At 40.2% G+C, this 14,087-nt stretch overlaps 1 protein-coding gene and 1 pseudogene across 4 annotated transcripts; both read left to right on the forward strand.

The window, feature by feature from the left end:
* Positions 1-1,328: 1,328 nt before the first annotated feature.
* LOC126602748 (uncharacterized) lies at positions 1,329-4,127 on the forward strand (annotated as a pseudogene).
* A 1,412-nt stretch (positions 4,128-5,539) lies between these two features.
* Positions 5,540-13,991, forward strand: LOC126602471 (1-phosphatidylinositol-3-phosphate 5-kinase FAB1A-like). Of its 4 annotated transcripts, none has more exons than XM_050269353.1 (12): positions 5,540-5,900; positions 6,189-6,900; positions 7,272-7,994; positions 8,185-8,338; positions 8,506-8,850; positions 9,212-10,105; positions 10,204-10,535; positions 10,681-10,804; positions 10,896-11,063; positions 11,265-12,761; positions 12,852-13,118; positions 13,449-13,991. In XM_050269353.1, the coding sequence occupies exons 2-12, from the start codon at positions 6,275-6,277 to the stop codon at positions 13,764-13,766; spliced, it is 5,448 nt and encodes a 1,815-aa protein (XP_050125310.1). In that variant the 5' UTR covers positions 5,540-5,900; positions 6,189-6,274; the 3' UTR covers positions 13,767-13,991. The 4 variants fall into 4 exon arrangements, with proteins under 4 accessions (XP_050125310.1, XP_050125309.1, XP_050125312.1 ...); XM_050269352.1 differs by having other exon boundaries at positions 6,192-6,900; XM_050269355.1 differs by having other exon boundaries at positions 5,540-5,787.
* The last annotated feature ends 96 nt before the right edge of the window (positions 13,992-14,087 follow it).

The raw sequence follows: 14,087 nt of genomic DNA on the forward strand, positions 1-14,087 counted from the left end.
ATTTGCGAGTCTTATTCGTTTTCTTTTTTTGGTTTTACATTACTGCTTCTCTTATCTTGGCTTCTTTTCTATGTTTTTTTTTGGTAAAGTACAAAAAACTATGGTCTCACGACACTTTCATACCTTATCTTTTTAAAATGACAATGTCATACCTCATTTTACGAATTTGTGTTAATGTCATACATCCGTCAATTTTTTTGTTAGTTTATATGTTAAGTGCTGACGTGGCTTAAATAAATTAATAAAATATTAAAAAATTAATTAAAAATTATAATTAAATATAATATTATAAAATATAAAAAAATTAAGAATAAAAAAAAAACAAAAAAAATTTAAAATGGCCTAAGGTGCGGGCCTTTTCCTCCACCCGCACCAACCTTATTCTTCTCTTCGACATCCACCAAACCCATAAACCTTCCTCCACCCATCCCCCAAACCTTCCCCAACCCACCTCCATCCTCCACATCTTCCCTTCCCCTACCTCTTCCTGTCCTTTTTGAACCCAAACTATAACCCTAATTCCCCATTTTCAAACAGAAGCCCTCGACCCCATCGCTCTGATTCTCTCACAGAACCCTAACCCAGATCAGCATCCAGTCCCCTTGAGGTTCGCCACCGAGAGTTACTGCATGGAGAGAGGACCTAGATACAGAGCCTACACGGAACTCAGGGAATCATGGCTAAGGAGGAAGTACATGAGCCCAGAATAGTCCAAAGAACCCGAATCGAAACTAACCCCATTGAAGAAACAAGTCAAATTTCAGACCCATCTGATCAATTCGCGAAAAGGGTCTTTCGTTCTCGCTCAATTGATGCCTGATTTCTCAGTCGTGCTACGGAAAGAGAACCACAAGCCGTTGTCGAGGCTTCCGTCGATGCAGGAGATAACTTCGCCAGCGAAGAGTTGGGTGAAAGAGGTGGACAGGGCTCTGTCGAATTCAAGGGGGAGTAAATCGGCGATCGCGAGAGAGAAGAGGTACAACCCACCCTCTCTTTCTCCTCTCTCTCACCTTTCTCCTCTCTCGCTAAACACCTGCACCCCCAAAACCCAGAAACCTTTCCCACCCTTCCCACCCGTCTCCACCACAACCTTCCTCCACCATCATCTCTCTCTCATCTCCTTCTCCTCAGTGGCCCGAAAATTGACGAAACGTCAACACTTTTTCTCCCCAATGCCAGGAACTCCCTATCCTCCCTCACGAAGCTATTGTGCGTCCTACAGTCGGTAATTCCGAAGCTTGGATTCTCCGCCACCAAAAACCCGTCATCATCATCGTTGAGCTGGAGATGAAGCACCTGTTCGTTACTCGCCACATCAGAATCCGACGATGTCCATGCCTGAGCGGTACACACTTATCTGGGAGCAGAATCCGGTGATGTATGACTCACTCATCAGCGACCCGGCGTTCTCGAACGCGTCGAAGATTTTTCGATCGTCGCGGTTCAAAATGAGCAGGGTGCAGGAAGAGCTGCAAGTAGCCCAGATAGAGAGATAAGAGAGAAATGAGAGAGAATGTGGCGGAGGAAGGTTGGGGGGACGGGTGGGCAAGGTTGGGGTTTTCTGTTTGAAAATGGGGAATTAGGGTTTGGGTTTGGGTTCAAAAGGGATAGGAAAAGTTAGGGGAAGGGAAGATGTGGGGGATGAGGGTGGGTTGGGGAAGGTTGGGGGGACGGGGAAGAGTTTAGGGGTTGTCAAAGAGAAGAAGAAGGTTGGTGCGGGTGGAGGAAATGGGAGGCCCGCATCTCCAGGGGAAGGGAAGATGTAGGGGATGGAGGTAGGTTCGGGAAGGTTTAGGGGATGGATGGAGGAAGGTTTCAGGGTTTGGTGGTTGTCGAAGAGAAAAAGGTTGGTGCGGGTGGAGGAAAGGGGAGGCCCGCACCCTAGGCCATTTTAAATTTTTTTTGTTTTTTTTATTCTTAATTTTTTATTATAATATTTTATTTAATTATAATATTTAATAATTAATAATTAATTAAATTTTTAATATTTTATTAATTTATTTAAGCCACGTCAGCACTTAACAGAAAAACTGACGGAGGTATAACATTGACACAAATTCGTAAGATGAGGTATGACATTGTCATTTTAAAAAGATGAGGTATGAAAATGTCGTGAGACCAATAGTTGAGGTAGTTTTTTGTACTTTACCCTTCTTTTTTATACAAGTGATATCGAAAAAAGAGGATTTGAACATAGGACTTTGGTTAAGGTAAACGCACTTCACCATTTTGAACTACGAGATCCTTGCTACTTCTCTTATGCAGTAGTCTCTGTATAGAGTTGAGTGCGAAATCACACTTCTTGTTACTGATTCTCTTGTGTGTGTGTGTGTGTGTGTGATGCAAAGTTTTACATAAATCTGTATGTTGGTTGCTCGAATCTATGATTGGGGTTACGTTGCTGTTAAATTTAAGTTCTTTTGACACTTTATTACAAAGTTGTTTAATTTTTAAACCATGTGTGACTGTTAAATTCATCTGCAGCAGCCAAGTCTTTAAGCAGATTCATCTCCACTTTTCATGAAGTTTTAGGTGGAGCCAGCATCAAATGACCAGAAGTTCTTCGTAGGCTCAACAAACCAAAAGGAAGAAGAAAAAGAAGAAGAAGAATAAGAAGTAAAGCCGTTCCTGTTGATGATGGACAAGTACATAAATCAAATTTGCAGTTCCTCATCGTGGTCGCATGTCGATGTGAAGGAAATACCATATTGGGCATGTTGCGGATCTGAGCAACCGAATAAAGCGCTTCTTGGTTTCAGTAGTTGCCGTGGATGAACATGAGGACACTAGTTCACCAACGTATCTGACTAATTCATACAACAGTTTGGAGAGCTGGGTTGCTCAAGATGTTTCATCTATTCTTCAAGATTTTGAGCCAGATGCACAAGATGGTGGAAAAAGCTGCGAAGTTCAAAATATGGGCATGCAATATGGTGTGGATGGAAACATGGTGAGAACATCTCTTCCCTCCATTGCACCAGAAAATGTGGGATGCAGTAGCTTTGAACCACCCATCTTCCCGGGATTCAACGGAGATTTTGAAACCCTTTCTCCAATTTCTCAAGTGTGGCCTCTTCAATCTTATGAGGGCGTTCCTTCTGCTATTATTCCTGGTATAGGAGAACACCAAATGGGCAGCTTTGGCATGAACAGAGACTATGGGGATAATGACATTTATTCCATTGCAAGCGATCACAACAACCCGGCTGCTTTAGTCTCCACTGAGGTATCAATCTGCGATCACTGACAAATTTAATGTTTTTAGCTGCAGATGCTAGTTCATTCACTTGTATTTGGGATGTAAGGTATTTATATTTTTGGTGAGTGAAATGCTTTTACAATTGTTTGCTTGTGTAATATAGAAGGGAATGCATGACGTAGGAAATTATCCTTTGCCTTCTTTCTCTTCTGCTCCTCGTATGCCTGGATTGCAGACTTTACCACAGGTACTTATCCTGGATCCACTTTTCTCTTGGATTAGTTAATTGAAGGTTGTGATTCATGTCGAATTTTGAGTCTGGACAGATGACTGTCATTAATTTTCTCAGTTATAAACAGTAGAGCAGGTACTCTATCTAGCAGGCATTACAGAAACTCTACGCCGAGTCTTTAGTAGTCTCTTATTTACTACTCGTAAACATTAGGCATAATACTGTCACCCATTATTACTACGAAACTGAAAAAGACCTCATACACCCTAAAAAAGGAACCGCCCCAGATTTTCTTGTGTGCTAAGAAATAAGAACAAACTCGATGATTTTTTGTAACAAGTGAATCTCTGTCAGGTCAAGAATGGTTTGCCGCAGTTGCCATCAATCGGTCAAGCAGCTGACATTTCCTTCGACGAAACTGCTTTAGAACAAGTAGTGAAGCTGATCGAATCGGACGGGAACAAGGCAATGCAGCATCTCCAAAGCAAAGGCTTCTACCTCATGCCAGTTGCTCTTGCTGATGCCATTTCCACAGCAACGGAATCGTCTTCATCGCCGCCAGCTCCCGTTTCTGATGATTGGCAGAAGAAGAAAACCGGTTTTGCCGGTGTTGCTCACAATAACAGCAGCAGTAGCAGTAACAGCAGCAGCTCACCTGATAAGGTCCAACGATAAGTCGACAACAAATTGGATTAGTTACTACTTCATGAATTTTATTTTATTTTTTTCTGTTTCGATGACCTTTGTTTTTAAATTATAAAAAAATAAAAAATAAAAACTAATTTCTGAGGTTTTTGTTTTGTTTTGTGGAACATGGTAGATAGAGATTAGTACTTTCATCACATGGAACTACTTGACTTGGAAACATGGCAGCTGGATCAGTTCAATCACGTGCCCTAGCTAAATAAAGTTTTTTCCACAAGATGATATATGTTTTGAACTATTCTAACCAATGAAGGGGTATTCGATCTTCATTGTAAAAACCAAAAGGAACAAGCGGATACACTATCTTAATCAACTGACCTAACTCACATCTGTAAACTAATTCTTAAATCATTTAACTAACTGACCTAACTCGCACACGTAAACTAATTCTTATGTCATTTGTCTTCATTTTCATTGCAAGGTCATTCATTCAAATACTTAATCTTTACCATTCCAGTTTTTTTTTTTTTTTTTTTTTTTTGAAAAATCAAACTCAATAATTGAAGTTATCCACACAATTTTGAAAAACTTCCTAAGATTTGATATCTCTTTGTTAAATCTTTATTCATATCCTTTAGATTTAATTCGACATTATCCTTTTATCTTCACATGCACTCCTACTACTACTAGATAATTTCTATGAATTATCATGTCTCATGATAATTATTTACTACAAAAGAAAAAGGTCAGCACTCAACACTCAGCATGGAGAATAAAGCTAAAAATAAAAAACAATAATATTATTTCATGAATAAAAAAAATTTATATACAAATTGTCAAGGTTAAAATAATCTTAAGCTTAGATATGTTTGTGGTTAAAATAAAATTGACAAATAGAAATTAAAGTAGAATGTAAGTTGAAATTGTCATGAAAAAAGAAATAATTTTGCTCACCAGTCTTCAATGAATCTCTCACCTCTCTTTAATAACTAACCATTCTGTTTATCATCATTTGATGAATTTAAATTTTAAAATATGTGAAAATTTAAATTCATATAACAAAAATAAAATTGGGCATTATAAATGGGGAAGTAACTTTGCTGCTGAACATTTCAGCAAAAATTTTTGCTTACACCTAATCTCGACTAAACACGTGTCCATCCAAAATTAAGTATAAGCAGGACCTCTACTGAAATTTCAGCAGCGAAGTCTTTGTTCTTATAACGGTACCACCGTACAACCGCGTGGGGGCGGTGATGTAAATACACTCGGTCAGAAATCATTTAATAAATCGGTGATCTTTGTAGTAGGAGGCAAAAATGCGGGAATTACAGTTACAGGTGGCGGTTGACGTTTCCACCTTTCTGTGTCTTTCCTGCTTTTTAATTTACCTTTTTTGCGTGGCATGGCTTGTATAATATTTAATTTTTTTATAAAATATAATATAATTGTTACAGATAATACAATACAACAGGTTTGCTGTTGTATGAACAATTTTATTCCGAAAATAGAACCCATATAAAATTGCAAATATTCTGCATATAAGACGGCCTTACAGTTTCTGGTGGGGTCTGTCGGAGATTCTGTGCCTTGTGGTCTCATTGTGAATAGGGTTTTGGTTTTTGGGGCAATTTGCACAGAGACGTATTGCAATTGAAGAAGAAAGAAAAGCACTTTTGCTTGTGGAGGATTCAGGTTCTGGGAATTTCTGGTGATCTCTCAGAAACCCAATTGGCAAAATCTCTTAAATTTGCGAATGCACTTAAATCTGGGGACTTTGGCCAAATGGGGTTTTGAATTTGCTGCTTCCAACTTTTAATTTTGGTAAATTTTTGCTGCTTTTCTTGTATACCATGAGAAATGAAGCTTAAAGTTGTGTTTTTTTGCATGCAACCCTGTTGCTAGCTGAAAGATTGATGCTTTCTTGAACTCTCAGCTTGAATTTTGTGTTTTTGAATTGAATTTTGTGATTGTGATTGAATTATGAGTTCGGACGGCATTTTGTATGTGTGCATTTCAGTTTCGATGAGCTTTTGAGTTCCAAATTCGTAGAGCTTTGATGTGTTTTGGCGTCTTTTCAAATTTTTAGCTTATTTGGATTCTATTTGTTAGCAGGTGATTTAGTTGCAATTCTGTTTAGGGAGAGCATACAATTATGACCCTATCATCATGAGAGGGCTCCGGTGGGGTAGTTGTGAATGGGCACCCCCGACAACAAACTATCCGAGTTAGTTGACGTATTCAAGTCTTGGATTCCCAGGAGGTCCGAGCCGCCCAATGTGTCCAGGGACTTTTGGATGCCTGATCAGAGCTGTAGGGTATGTTATGACTGTGACTCTCAGTTCACAATATTTAACCGAAGGCATCATTGTCGACTTTGTGGCCGAGTTTTCTGTGCCAAGTGTACTGCAAACTCTATTCCTGCGGTGTCTGATGAGCCAAGGGTTGGAAGGGAAGATTGGGAGCGGATTAGGGTCTGTAATTATTGCTTCGAGCAATGGGAGCAAGGGGTAGCCGCACCCAATAATGCTGCCACCCCCGCAGCCAGCCCTGGTCTCAGTCCATCACAATCCGTGACAAGTTTGGCAAGCACCAAGTCCAGCTGCACCTGCCACAGCAGCAGCAGCACTATTGGTTCTACCCCTTACTCGACTGGACCTTACCAGCGTGTGCCATATAGTTCTGGTCAGAGCCCTAGTCAATCATCATCCGAAATTTATTCAGTTCCGGTACAGCAAGACATTGTGACATCGCAGACGAGCATTAGTTCTGATGTAGCCATGGCTGAGCCGTCTCCAAATCTATATGGCTTTTGTATGAACAGGTATCTCCTGCTCTCACTGAATACTTTTTCGGTGTACTTCACAGATTGATAGAGCATTATCTTCTTTAGTTTCATATAAGTTTTCAAGTTTCATTATAAGGTATTTGTGTACGTGTGAATAAAGGATACAAATCTGGATTGGAAGGTGAATAAAGAGTTTGTGTTTACATGAAATATCTTTTCAGACATTCTTTCTTCATTCAATGTTAATGTTGCGTGTGAGTATGCGATACATGTCGGGTCATATAAATGAATTTTGAATTTATGTTTCTAACCATGATTATTCATTCAAGTTCCCATATCTCATATCCTTATATTTGGCTCTTTATAACGTAATCCATTGCTTGTTTTTACTTATCATCTGATACCAGGAGTGATGATGAGGATGATGACTATGGAGTTTATCGTTTAGATTCAGAACCAAGTCATTTCTCTCATGGCAATGACTATTATGGTGCAGTCACTATTGAGGAATTTGCTAGCGTCTATGGACCCCAGAATGTGCATCTTGACGGAGATAACACGAGTTCCTTATTACCTGGGAGTTTTGATACACAGGATGTAGTGGGAATTCAGAAAATTGAGGAAGAACAATATGAACACGATATCGGTGATGAATGTGGAACTTCTGCATATGACCTGCAAAGCACGAATACCGAACCTGTGGATTTCGAGAACAATGGGCTACTTTGGCTCCCTCCGGAGCCTGAGGATGAAGAAGATGAGAGAGAAGCTGTCTTATTTGATGACGACGATTATGATGGTGGTGGTGCAGGGGAGTGGGGATATCTGGGTTCTTCAAATGGCATTGGTAATGGGGAGTGTCGTACGAGGGAGAAATCAATTGAGGAGCACAGGAAAGCAATGAAGAATGTGGTGGAAGGTCATTTTAGGGCTTTGGTATCTCAGCTTTTGCAGGTTGAAAACCTACCACGGGGTGATGAAGGCAACAATGAGAGCTGGTTGGACATAATTACTTCGTTGTCTTGGGAAGCTGCCATGCTTCTCAAGCCAGATACGAGCAAGGGTGGAGGAATGGACCCTGGGGGATACGTGAAGGTTAAATGTATAGCTTGCGGGCGTCGAATTGATAGGTAAATCTTTTTTATCTAAAGTTTATTCTTTCACCATTCAGTGCAGTGTGAGGCATATTCCTGTGCAGTATTATTTCAGTAAACCAAATTTAGAATGGTTCCTAAACTTTTATATTATATCTATGTTCTGTTATGTGCAAAAATTATGCAAGCCATTAGTTTTGACAGTTTTTCATTTCATTTTGTTCAGTACGGTGGTAAAAGGAGTTGTTTGTAAGAAAAATGTGGCTCATCGGCGAATGACATCACAAAAAGAAAAACCACGCTTTTTAATCCTTGGAGGAGCTTTGGAATATCAGCGTGTTTCAAACCTCTTGTCAAGTTTTGATACTTTGTTGCAGCAGGTTCTTTTTACCTATTCCGTTTATTTGTGTTATAAGTTAACGCTTTGAATTTGTAGGATTTTGATAAGCGATTAAACCCTGCATATGTGTTCTATCACACAGTTATCTTTTCTATTGATTTAGCAGTCTTGGATGTTTCTTCTTTTGATGGACTATCCCTTTTTTAGGAAATGGATCATCTGAAAATGGCAGTTGCAAAGATAGACTCACATCACCCTAATGTCCTTTTGGTGGAGAAGTCTGTATCTCGGTATGCTCAAGATTACCTTCTTGCAAAGGACATCTCACTTGTTCTGAATATTAAGAGGCCACTTTTAGAGCGAATAGCCCGCTGCACTGGGGCACAAATAGTCCCTTCAATAGATCATCTCACATCACCAAAACTAGGGTTTTGTGACATGTTCAATGTGAAGAAGTTTCTTGAAGTGCATGGCAGTGCTGGGCAAGGTGGGAAGAAATTGACAAAGACTCTGATGTTCTTCGAAGGTTGCCCGAAGCCCTTGGGTGTTACCGTAAGTCCTGAATATATACACATCAACACAGACTTTGTTGAGCATTAACTGGCACATTTTGGTGTCTTGTCAAATTTGGAGGCTAGGACTTATTGTTATTTGTATTTTCACTTATTAACACGGTGGGAGAACAAAAGAAATAGCAAAGACAATGGAATTGTAATCAGGTTAATGAGGCCGCTGATCAAGGATATCTTCATTCGGAGTTGTTCTTAGCTTGGACTGGTGGATTGGGGACATTTGCATGACTGTTATAACATTTTTTGTATTAACTACTTTAGTAATTCCCTTTACTATGTATTTCGTTTAAACCCAAAAAGTCCAAAAAGTCATGTGTTAAGAAGGATTGGATTTGTTTCAGATAATGCTCCACGGTGCCAATGGGGATGAGTTGAAGAAGGTGAAACATGTTGTCCAATATGGAGTTTTTGCTGCTTATCACTTGGCTCTGGAGACTTCATTTTTAGCTGATGAAGGTGCTTCACTACCAGAACTTCCTTTGAAGTCTGCGATTACTGTTGCATTACCCGATAAACCATCAAGTGTTGACAGGTCTATTTCCACCATACCTGGTTTTAGTGTCCCACCGGCTGGCATGCCTCAGGGTCCCAATGCTAGCAGTGAGCTACAGAAATCTTTTCAAGGGTTAATTACAGATAGCAATTCATCTACCAGTAGTGGCCCCATTTTGAACCTGCAAGGTGCCGATTCAATTTGCTCATCTAAAGCTTGTTCTCAAGCTTTTCTCATAGAACATGCTTCGAGCTCTAAAGAATCTAGATCTCTCTTTACTTCCTTGTCTCCTCCCCAAGAGGATATCACAGAATCCTACCATAAAGAGCTCCCCTCAATATGTGCCTCTGAAAATAAAATTGATGTGGGTTCTAAAGATTCTTGCCTGGACAATTCAGCTCAGGCTGGGGAAGCTTTGGTCAACAATGGCTTAATCTCTAATTCTCTTGCCACCTCAGAGGCATTAGGACATGGTGGCGGTGCTTTAGCTGCAACTCTTGGTGAGACTCCAGAATTGACGTCCATAAAACATCATAGTGATAATCAGAATGAGGAGGTAGGATCTTCAAAGGAAGAGTTTCTGCCCTCACCTTCTGACCACCAAAGCATTTTGGTTTCCCTGTCAACACGTTGTGTGTGGAAGGGAACTGTCTGTGAACGGTCCCATCTGTGTCGAATCAAATATTACGGAAGTTTTGATAAGCCTTTGGGGAGGTTCTTACGAGATCATCTATTTGATCAGGTATTTTTATTTTCAATCATTACCTTTTGTTTTTGCTAATTTTATGTGGACAGATTTCAGCAATCTCATAAGATGAAGTTGTCATACTTCTTTATCAGAATTACCTTTGTCGTTCATGTGGGATGCCATCAGAAGCGCATGTTCATAGTTATACTCATAGACAAGGGAGCCTTACAATATCCGTTAAGAAGCTCCCAGAGATTTTGCTACCGGGGGAAAGGGAAGGAAAAATTTGGATGTGGCACAGGTGCTTGAAATGTCCTCGAACCAATGGCTTCCCTCCTGCAACTCGAAGAGTAGTCATGTCAGATGCTGCTTGGGGTTTGTCATTTGGGAAGTTTTTGGAGTTAAGCTTTTCAAATCATGCAGCTGCAAACAGAGTTGCAACTTGTGGTCATTCCCTTCACAGAGATTGTCTTCGGTTTTATGGGTATGCATTTTCACTTATGAACTGCTAACTTTTGCACCAACCTCAGTTTACCTTCTTTCTTCGTGTTGTTTAATTTCAGAGAAAAGCATATGCTGTTTTATCACTATGTTATTATCTTCTTATGCTATTGTTCTTACATGTACAGTTTCGGAAGAATGGTTGCTTGCTTCAGCTATGCCTCCATTCATGTTCATTCTGTTTATCTTCCACCACAAAAACTCGAATTTCACAATGATAATCAGGAATGGATACAAAAAGAAGCAGAGGAGGTGAGTTTATTATGTTTTATTTTTTATCTCAAAGTAGCAGGTGATTCTAAATTTATCAATGCTTATGAGATTATTGATCTTGTTTTACTAGGTGGGTCATCGGGCAGAGCTTCTCTTTACTGAATTGCGCAATGCTCTTAATCATATTCTGGAGAAGAGACCAATTTCAGGGACAGCGGATGGTGGTAAGAAAGCACCTGAATCAAGTCAAATTGTAGCACTTGAAGAGATGCTTCAAAAGGAAAGAGAAGACTTTGAGGTAGTTTACGGGAATCACACCCCCTTTCTACATGCATTGTTTTTTTTTTTTTCATCTGTTGGAGAAGGAAGTTTAGCCGACCCCACTTAGTGGGAAAAGGCTTTGTTGTTGTTGTTGTTGTTGTTGTTGTTGTTGTTGTTGGAGAAGGAAGTTATATGTTTGCATTATTTGGTATCTCAATTGCGACATGACATTGTTTAGGAATCATTACGAAAAACGATGCATAAGGAGGTGAAGTTTGGCCAGCCTGCTATTGATATTCTCGAGATCAATAGATTAAGGAGGCAGTTGCTCTTTCACTCTTACATTTGGGATCAACACCTAATTCAGGCTGCCAGTTTAAGTAAAAAAAGTTTCCAGGAAGGTTTGAGCAGTTCCCTTCCAAAACTCAAGGAGAAACCTATCAGTTCTATGGAGAAGCTTGTCAACACAAATATAAATTCCATGCCAGGTAAAGGATTAAGTAGTAGTGATTCCTCTCTTCGGGAAACAAAGCCTGATGTAAGTATTTATCAAGGAGGAGATGTTGGCAGCTTTAGCCAGCCTGGAGGGGAGCAGAACAAAAATGAAATGGTTCAGGACCCGAATCATAGTAATGAGGCAAAAAATTTCACACCTTCCTCTGACAATTCCATTGATAAATCTGATCCATTGGAATCTGGAACAAGTGTACGAAGGACCCTCTCAGAAGGGAACGAGAGTCCAGTAGTGGCGAATTTATCTGATACCCTTGATGCCGCTTGGACTGGTGAAAGTCACCCAACAAGTACCATACCTAAAGAGAATGGCTACTCTCTACCTGATTCAACCTTGGTAAATTCTGCAACTGTGTTGAGAAAAGTTGAATCGAATTCAGATTTGCAAAATTGTGCTGTTGACCAAGCTGGGGTACAGGCAACTGCTCCAACTCATTCTCTTAGCTCTAAATCTCTCAAGGTGTTTGACAAAAATTATTCCTTTAATTCTCAAAAGATCATCATTGGTGAATACAATCCCGTCAATGTTCCAATGTTTCGGGAATTGGAAAGGCAAAGCGGTGCCAGACTGTTACTGCCCATTGGTGTTAATGACACTGTCATCCCTGTTTTTGACGATGAACCCACTAGTGTTATTGCATATGCACTTGTCTCGTCAGATTACCATTTGCAAATTTCCGAGTCTGAGAGACCAAGAGATGCTCTGGATAGTTCAGTCTCATTACCTCTTTTTGATTCCGCAAATCTTCTCTCACTTAGCTCTTTTGATGAGTCGCTTTCTGAGACCTACAGAAATCTTGGTTCTTCTGATGAGGGCATGTTATCTGTGTCACGGTCGCGGAGCTCTCAAGCTTTGGACTCACTTTTGTCAAAGGACATTCATGCTAGAGTTTCTTTTACAGATGGTGGCACCCTTGGGAAGGTGAAGTATACAGTGACATGTTACTACGCAACGCGGTTTGAGGCTTTGAGGAGGACGTGTTGCCCTTCTGAAATAGATTTCGTACGATCTCTTAGCCGTTGTAAGAAGTGGGGCGCCCAGGGTGGCAAGAGCAATGTTTTCTTTGCAAAAACCTTGGATGATCGGTTTATCATCAAACAAGTTACAAAGACAGAGCTGGAATCATTTATCAAGTTTGCACCGTCTTATTTCAAGTATTTGTCCGAGTCAATCAGTACTAGAAGCCCAACTTGCCTGGCAAAGATCCTGGGTATTTATCAGGTATTCTTCGTTTCTCTTGCTCTCACTAAAACGCCATAACTTTTCAGTTGTAAGTCTGACCCAATTTTTCATTTCTCTTTTGTCTTGAAGGTTTCGTCAAAGCATGGTAAAGCAGGGAAAGAGTCCAAGATGGATGTTTTAGTAATGGAGAATTTACTATTTAGACGGAATGTCACGCGGCTTTATGATCTGAAAGGATCTTCTCGATCACGTTATAATCCAGATACAAGTGGGAGCAATAAAGTTCTACTCGACCAGAACCTGATTGAAGCAATGCCAACTTCTCCAATTTTTGTGGGGAGCAAGGCAAAGCGGCTACTAGAGAGGGCTGTCTGGAATGATACTGCGTTCCTTGCTGTAAGTCCGATTTTAACTCCCTGTTTCCGCCTTAATGTTCCTCAGTAACCCTAATGTTTTCCAATCGGAAAATTCTGTGTGCACAAAGATTTTAACAAAAACCATTTTACGAATTGGTGCAATTTCTTGAATGGCATGGCACACATATCATACTACGATACTACCCTGCACCAGCCGATGCAGTGTGAGAAGAATGCATGTATTCTTTTTGTCGACACCTCCCTCCAAAAATCCTGTGTGATTGTTTTCGAGGCGGATTGATTAGATTTCGGTGTTTGATTATCATGGCATCCGTTGTTTACTAACATCTTGTCCTCTATTTTGCCACAGTCGATAGATGTCATGGACTACTCGTTACTGGTCGGCGTGGATGAGGAAAAGGATGAGCTAGTTCTGGGGATCATAGATTTTATGAGGCAATACACATGGGACAAGCACCTTGAAACTTGGGTGAAGACCTCAGGAATTCTCGGCGGAGCCAAGAACACGTCTCCAACCGTGATTTCTCCCCAGCAATACAAGAAACGATTCAGGAAAGCTATGACAACTTATTTCCTCATGGTACCCGATCAGTGGTCTCCCCTAACGATCGTTCCAAGCGGGTCGCAGTCTGACGTTGGTGAAGAAAATGCGCAAGATCCGACCTGAAACTGTGCTCTAGCCTGTGTATGTGTGAAGATTTTAGCTGAATAACTTTTACTTGTATACTTGAAGATGTGAGCTGAATGGAATAATGTCCAATACAAAGCTATAAAGCAGAATGACTCATTCTTTTTCACATTTTCTCTCGTACATCCACTGTAATCTTTATTCAATAGTCTTTGTTTTTCGTTCTTTATAAGAGGTATAAAGAGGTAAAGAGCGTTTCGATTATTACCTGAGTGAAAATTAAGTTCTAAACTATTAGAAACTATTGATCTCCTTGTTGGATTCAAGGTTATTGCATCTAATCCTCCGTCAATTTAAGCA

Source organism: Malus sylvestris, chromosome 15 (genome assembly GCF_916048215.2).
Source record: "Malus sylvestris chromosome 15, drMalSylv7.2, whole genome shotgun sequence".
NCBI lineage: Eukaryota > Viridiplantae > Streptophyta > Magnoliopsida > Rosales > Rosaceae > Malus > Malus sylvestris.

Excerpts from the sequence above, each read along its gene's own strand:
- LOC126602471 (XM_050269353.1), top strand. The coding sequence starts at position 6,275 with ATGGGCACCCCCGACAACAAACTATCCGAGTTAGTTGACGTATTCAAG. Across the intron at positions 6,901-7,271 it reads TATGGCTTTTGTATGAACAG|GAGTGATGATGAGGATGATG; the intron begins GTATCTCCTGCT and ends ATCTGATACCAG. Across the intron at positions 12,762-12,851 it reads AGATCCTGGGTATTTATCAG|GTTTCGTCAAAGCATGGTAA; the intron begins GTATTCTTCGTT and ends TTTGTCTTGAAG.